The sequence below is a fragment of the Pistacia vera genome, unplaced genomic scaffold (assembly GCF_008641045.1).
Source record: "Pistacia vera cultivar Batoury unplaced genomic scaffold, PisVer_v2 Contig1519, whole genome shotgun sequence".
NCBI classification, from domain to species: domain Eukaryota; kingdom Viridiplantae; phylum Streptophyta; class Magnoliopsida; order Sapindales; family Anacardiaceae; genus Pistacia; species Pistacia vera.
This window is the reverse complement of record NW_022195596.1, coordinates 6,804-13,654: the sequence shown is the minus strand read 5'-3', so window position 1 is coordinate 13,654 and position 6,851 is coordinate 6,804. Positions and strand designations below refer to the sequence as shown.

Sequence of the window (6,851 nt, the reverse complement as noted above, 5' to 3'; positions counted from 1 at the left end):
GGAGAGAACTAGAAAGAAAGAACAGAGAAAGTTAGAATGAAAGAACAGTGAGAATTAGAAAGAGTGAAATAATATAGAAAGAACAAAGAGAGAATAAAGAAGAATAAAAAGAGTAATGTAAGGAAAGAATTCAAAGATTGAGCAATGGAAAAATTCTAGAGCATACGTCACCGCGGCGAACTTTCTTCTTTGCCGCGGCGAAGTCTGCAATTTCCCAACTTTGCCTATCCTCCACCTTACAAGCAAAACTATGGGCAAACAGACAACACTAAATAAGCTTAACTAAAGGCAAACAAGCATAAAACAGGTTACGTACCTCAATGTGGGCGTTACAACAAATTTCTGATCCTGTTATCTAAGCGGGCGAAAACTTCGTATGGTATTTCAATGAAAACAGCAGATTACCAGGAAATGTTGGATGACTTATCAGCATTGGCTGGAAGGAGACTCAACGTCACACAACTAACCTCTAAGTACTTTCGCTTGCGAAGAGTATATCAAGCTTGGCGGAAATTGCTGCAACATACAGGCTTCGGGTGGGATCATGAGTCGCAAAGTCCAACGTGTCCCATAAAGGTTTGGCAAGAATATGTCAAGGTAAATTTTCAACTTTTTTAACTAATATTAATCAACAACACCGTATTTGTACGCAATTTTTTTTTTGGGACTGCCAAATATTAATATATTATTTGCATTACTAGCAAAACCCGTAGGCACAACAATTCTACCACAAGGGACTTCCTCACAAGGAGCTTTATGAAATTATATTTGAGAAGCAAACCGCCACTAGGAGATATGCGTACATATCTACATCTCAACCGGTGGAGACCTTCACTTATTCCAATCGGGGTGTGGTTGACATTAATGATAGCGACTTTGAACCTGATCCAAATCGGACAACAGGGGGAAAAGGGGCAAACACATCTAGTCATGGAAGATCGAGAAATAGGAGGAACAGAAGCGGCCTGGGACAATCACTTGCGGATGTCATTGGTAGATTGACGGACAAGCTTGTGGAGAGGCGGAGTATGGGATCGAGGGCTAGTAATCGCAGTGGAGATGAGAGGGACGAAGAGAACACCAGTGGTCCATCTAATCCATTTTTCATAAGCAATTGTATTGACATCATGACTAGAGGTGGAACAAATGACCCTAACCCGGCCCGCATTAGAGAGGGTTCAACCCGTATACAACCCCTGGGCGAGCCGGGTTGCTATATGGCAACCCGCTAACCCGACGGGTTGCTATACCCGGCGGGTTAGGAGGGTTCCTATATGGCAACCCGCTAACCCGGCGGGTTGGCTTGCCTAAAAAAAATTAAAAAATTAATTATTTTTTTCAAGTTTCCCCCATTTTTTTAATTCTTTTAATTAAACTATTATGATTGAACTCTTACAAATAATTTTACAGAATAATATTAAACTATACTTCTAAATCATAAATATTAAAATGTATAAAACTTCAAAATATTTGACACATTGTTATTATTATTTTTTATGGTACGTAAAATATAAAAAAATTTAATACTGAAGTCTTATTCTTAAATTTCCATGTCTTGTATAAAATATAATTCATTCTTATCCTAAAGTTTCATCAATTGAATGAATAAATCTAATTTTTCTTATATTACAATTTTATTGTATTAAAATTGAATTAATATTTGAAATGTTAATAAAAAAAATTAATTTAATTGAATTATTGATATTTGAAAAGTTAACTAAAAAAAAAATTACATTTATTCATTTATAAATGATTACTTATTTATTTGAAAAGTTAATTAAATAAAACAAAACAAAACAAAAAATCAAAAAATAGGGTTAAACCGGCCCGACCCGCAGCCTAACCCGGCGGGTTAGGGTTAGCGGGTCGGGTTGGGCCAGCCATTACCCCAAAAATGGCGGGCCTAACATGGCCTGCCTTTGTTGGTGGGCGGGTTAGGACCAACTCGTCAAAAGAAGAAACCCACTGCGGGCCGGGTGGGGTTGGACTGGGCCGGGCGAGTTACTTTTCCACCTCTAATCATGATAGCCATGCAAGTACCCACAGAGTTTTACATGCCAGTTGTCAAGTACTTATATCAAAATCTAGGGTGGTGGGAGATATTCGTGAAACTCTTGCCTGAGGAAAAGGCTAATTGGATTTATAACGACTTTCGCAATTTGCCAACACTTTTGTATGCGTTAGTGGGCATTTGTCCTTTTATGGCTAAACCAAACTTCTGTTCAGCACCTTGATTTGAAAATGTCCCCAAATGTGTGCTACTATATGAACTTATTAATTGTGTTACTGTTTTATGTGAGATTACATGGTTCATATGAGTTTTGGATTGTCATTAGAATTAAACATTGACTGTTATAATTTGCTAAGTTGTACAACAACTTTAATTGTTGATCAATGTTTNAATTTTATTGTATTAAAATTGAATTAATATTTGAAATGTTAATAAAAAAAATTAATTTAATTGAATTATTGATATTTGAAAAGTTAACTAAAAAAAAAATTACATTTATTCATTTATAAATGATTACTTATTTATTTGAAAAGTTAATTAAATAAAACAAAACAAAACAAAAAATCAAAAAATAGGGTTAAACCGGCCCGACCCGCAGCCTAACCCGGCGGGTTAGGGTTAGCGGGTCGGGTTGGGCCAGCCATTACCCCAAAAATGGCGGGCCTAACATGGCCTGCCTTTGTTGGTGGGCGGGTTAGGACCAACTCGTCAAAAGAAGAAACCCACTGCGGGCCGGGTGGGGTTGGACTGGGCCGGGCGAGTTACTTTTCCACCTCTAATCATGATAGCCATGCAAGTACCCACAGAGTTTTACATGCCAGTTGTCAAGTACTTATATCAAAATCTAGGGTGGTGGGAGATATTCGTGAAACTCTTGCCTGAGGAAAAGGCTAATTGGATTTATAACGACTTTCGCAATTTGCCAACACTTTTGTATGCGTTAGTGGGCATTTGTCCTTTTATGGCTAAACCAAACTTCTGTTCAGCACCTTGATTTGAAAATGTCCCCAAATGTGTGCTACTATATGAACTTATTAATTGTGTTACTGTTTTATGTGAGATTACATGGTTCATATGAGTTTTGGATTGTCATTAGAATTAAACATTGACTGTTATAATTTGCTAAGTTGTACAACAACTTTAATTGTTGATCAATGTTTTGCAATTGTGCATGTTAAAATGGCGTCGTCTAGCCGAACAGGAAGAAGACGACGTTCTAAAGATGACGAAGAAGAAATACTGATAGATATAGCCATTGCACTCTGCGGTGTTGCCATGTTAAAAACAACTGGGTGTCAACTACGACATACATCCATATTAACTGGTCTTAAGTACATGTTGGAAGTACTCAATGGTCATGCTGACATGATCTTTGACAAGTGCTACATGGACAAATACTTTTTTACATATTTATATTACATTTTGGCACAGCAAGGCAAATTGCGACCAACCAGGAGGATGAGTTTGGAAGAACAAGTTATGGTATTTCTAACAATCGTTGGTAAAAATGAGACAATCAGAACGATGATAGAGGATTTTCAACATTCGGGTGAGGCGATCTCTAAATATGCTGGCGCAATTTGCAAGGCGATATGTGAGTTGAAGACAGAGTTTATCAGACCACCTGACTTCAGTGATGTTCCATGGGAAATATCAGCCAACCGAAAAATATTACCCTTTCTTTAAGGTATTGGTTCATTATGTTTTCTATTAGTGGACAGTTAAGTTCATTGTGTTATTAATGTTGATAATTGGTTAATATGGGTAAAATTCAATTTTGATGATAGGATTGTATTGGAGCCATTGATGGCATACATGTATACGCTTCGGTTCCACATGAATTTGGCGATAGGTACCGGAATCGCAAAGGAATGTTGTCACAGAATGCAATGGTTGTATGCGACTTTAGGATGATGTTCACTTATGTTGTTACTGGATGGGAAGGATCTGCGCATGATTCAAGAGTTTTAAATTCAATTCTTGATGATCCTAATTCTGGATTCCCACATCCTCCACTAGGTATAAGTATTTTCTTGACGTATTATAGCGTATTTGCTCCACTGTTGAGGCCCTGGAATTCAAATAACATATATGATTTTATTACAGGGAAATACTATTTGGTTGATGCGGGTTATCCAAATAGAGAGGGGTTCCTCGCCCCTCATAGGCAAGTGGCTTACCATATTTCTAATCACTCTCGTAACCAAAGGGGGCCATAAGAGTTGTTTAACCACAGACATCCTTCACTCCGCAATGTTATCGAGAGAACCTTTGGTGTTTTGAAAAGACGGTTCCATATTCTGAATAAGATGAACAATTACCCATTGGACAAACAAGGGAAGATTGTTATGGCATGTTGTGTACTTCATAATTTTATCAGAATGTACAATATGGATGACCTTATCTTCGAACGGTATACTGAAGAAGGACCGAGTCAACCGCAGCAAGGTATTATAGACAACATGATGACTATACGGGATAATATAACAACTGCACTGTGGGCAGCACATATGACCATGTCGTAGTTTTTAATAGAGTATACGTGTAAAAACGATTATAAGAGTTGATAATTAGTACTTTTGTCATATATGTATTAATGTGGTGTTTTTAAATAGTTGGATTAGTACTTGAAATTAATATGAGTTTTTGTTTTTTAATATTTATTGGTTACGAAATTACCAATAAAATGTTTAATATTATTAAAATATAAATTGATAAGTTTTAAGATTATAATAATACATTATTTTAATAAATTCACCAAAATATTATATTAATAAATCATTTAAAAAAATATATATTAATCAAATATTCAACACAAATAATAAGGTCAAAATACTCTACCAAACACATATTCTTCAAATCATATTCTTGTAATAATAACCCTACTTAACTACCCAATATTATTTCCAAAATCATATCCAAAATAACAAAACAAACACACCCAATAATATCTTAGTTGTGTGACATACATATGCATTGGCTTGTAGTATGAACGACATTCTTTTTTTTTTTTTTTTTTTTTTTTTTTTATCACCGAGGTATCCGAGTCAGCTTGTGCATACCCTTAGAGTCCTGGAACTATCTATCCCAATGGCCACTCTTATTAGTGTTTAGGGGAACCTGAACTTAGGAGTTAATGAAATCTCATTCTACTCTTTTACCATCAGAGCACCCAATGGTTGTTATATCAAAACTCATATATAAATATAGTATTGATCAGGTTTCCTTTAATTTCGATGTTGCATATGCAACTACACAAAAAATTAAATTAAATTGAATGGTGTGAATCACAACACAAATCACTTTCCTTCATGAGTCGGCAAACTGATATGAAAAATCAAGTTAGTAACAATGTTTTTTGTCTTAATTCTTTCTCTAATTACTATAAATAGGAGGGGATTATGCATGGGATTCCATATCATATCCCACAAATTAAAAGAGAATTCAATTAATTAAGTAGTTCTTAGAGAGATGGCTAAGGCAAATTACAACAAAAGAGCTATGATTCTCAACTTGGTTTTAATGCTCTCTCTTTTTCTTGTCATCTCCATGGCTGAGAGCAGAAAAGCTAATGGTAAGTTTTTTATTTTATTAATTAAATATAATTAAGATGCTCCTATAATTGAATTTCATGATTCTAGTTTTAATCACTATTGTATACATAAGTGTTTTGTATATACACATAATGAGTTATTTATTAATTCTTTTCTAGTTTTATTTTTTATTTCTGGGTGTCCATTCCTGATTACATGGTTACGTTAAAAATTAAAATGTTTGCACCTGTGAATTTTCGTATACATACATATATATTGCATATGATTCTTATTTCGTATGGATACTAGCTAGTGTATTTATAAAATTAATTATTATGACTTGAAACTATATATATGTAAGGAATTACCTAAATTAAAATAATCTGTTACTTATAATTATTCATCTTTACATTGATATATAGTCTAAATTTATATAGTTTGTATGTAAATAAATTATAAAATGTAGACATATATGCATGAGAGAATTGTATATTTCAATTCTCTACTTATCCTAACATTTAATATTTATCCTAAAAACACAATAATAAACATGTTTTCATTTTCAAATTTCGAAAATACAAAATCAAATTTCTTATTTTTTTTATATTTTGAAAACAGAAACACTCAAAACAATAATGAATTACAATTTTGAAATGATCATATCATTCTTTTAACATGATTTTTGAATTGAAATGATGAGCAGGGGCTCGCGTCTTGAAAGCAAGGAAGCCTAGATGCAGCCTAGAATGCGAATCAGTGTTCGGTGTTGAAAGCGGAGACACTTGCTTTGGGATTGCACAGCTATTCAACCTGACCACCGAGGTTTTCGATTCGATCAACCCTAATCTTAACTGCGAGGCTCTCTTCGTTGGCCAGTGGCTCTGTGTTGCCGGCTCACCCTGCTAATGAATCAACTGCGCTGATCATGAATGCTTCCTCGATTACTTTAGATTAATAAGCATCGACCGCCAAACTACTTGATGCATCGATAATGAATAAGATAAACTTCTTTTTTTCCTTTTTTTGGCTAGTTTTGTTATGCCCATGTTCTTGTTGGAATTTCATAAGAAACAAAAGGTGTAATCTTTTATGAAGAATGTGAATCCGTTTTTTGTTTTCAATTGAAAATGATTGGAAAAGGTGAAAAAAAAAAAAAAAAAAAACGCTTTCATCATTTCTTTTAGGAAATAATATTTTATAATATGAAAATGAAAACACGTTTGATATGATTGTTTGAAAGCACAAAGGAAAGAATGAAAAAAATCAAAATTTATAACATACACAATCGATAAAACTATTTAAAATTG

General features: G+C 34.3%; 1 protein-coding gene across 1 annotated transcript; it reads left to right on the top strand.

The window, feature by feature from the left end:
- Window positions 1–5,444: 5,444 nt before the first annotated feature.
- Window positions 5,445–6,547, top strand: LOC116124368. Its single transcript, XM_031410087.1, has 2 exons — window positions 5,445–5,585; window positions 6,248–6,547. The coding sequence occupies exons 1-2, from the start codon at window positions 5,483–5,485 to the stop codon at window positions 6,448–6,450; spliced, it is 306 nt and encodes a 101-aa protein (XP_031265947.1). The 5' UTR covers window positions 5,445–5,482; the 3' UTR covers window positions 6,451–6,547.
- Window positions 6,548–6,851: the final 304 nt, after the last annotated feature.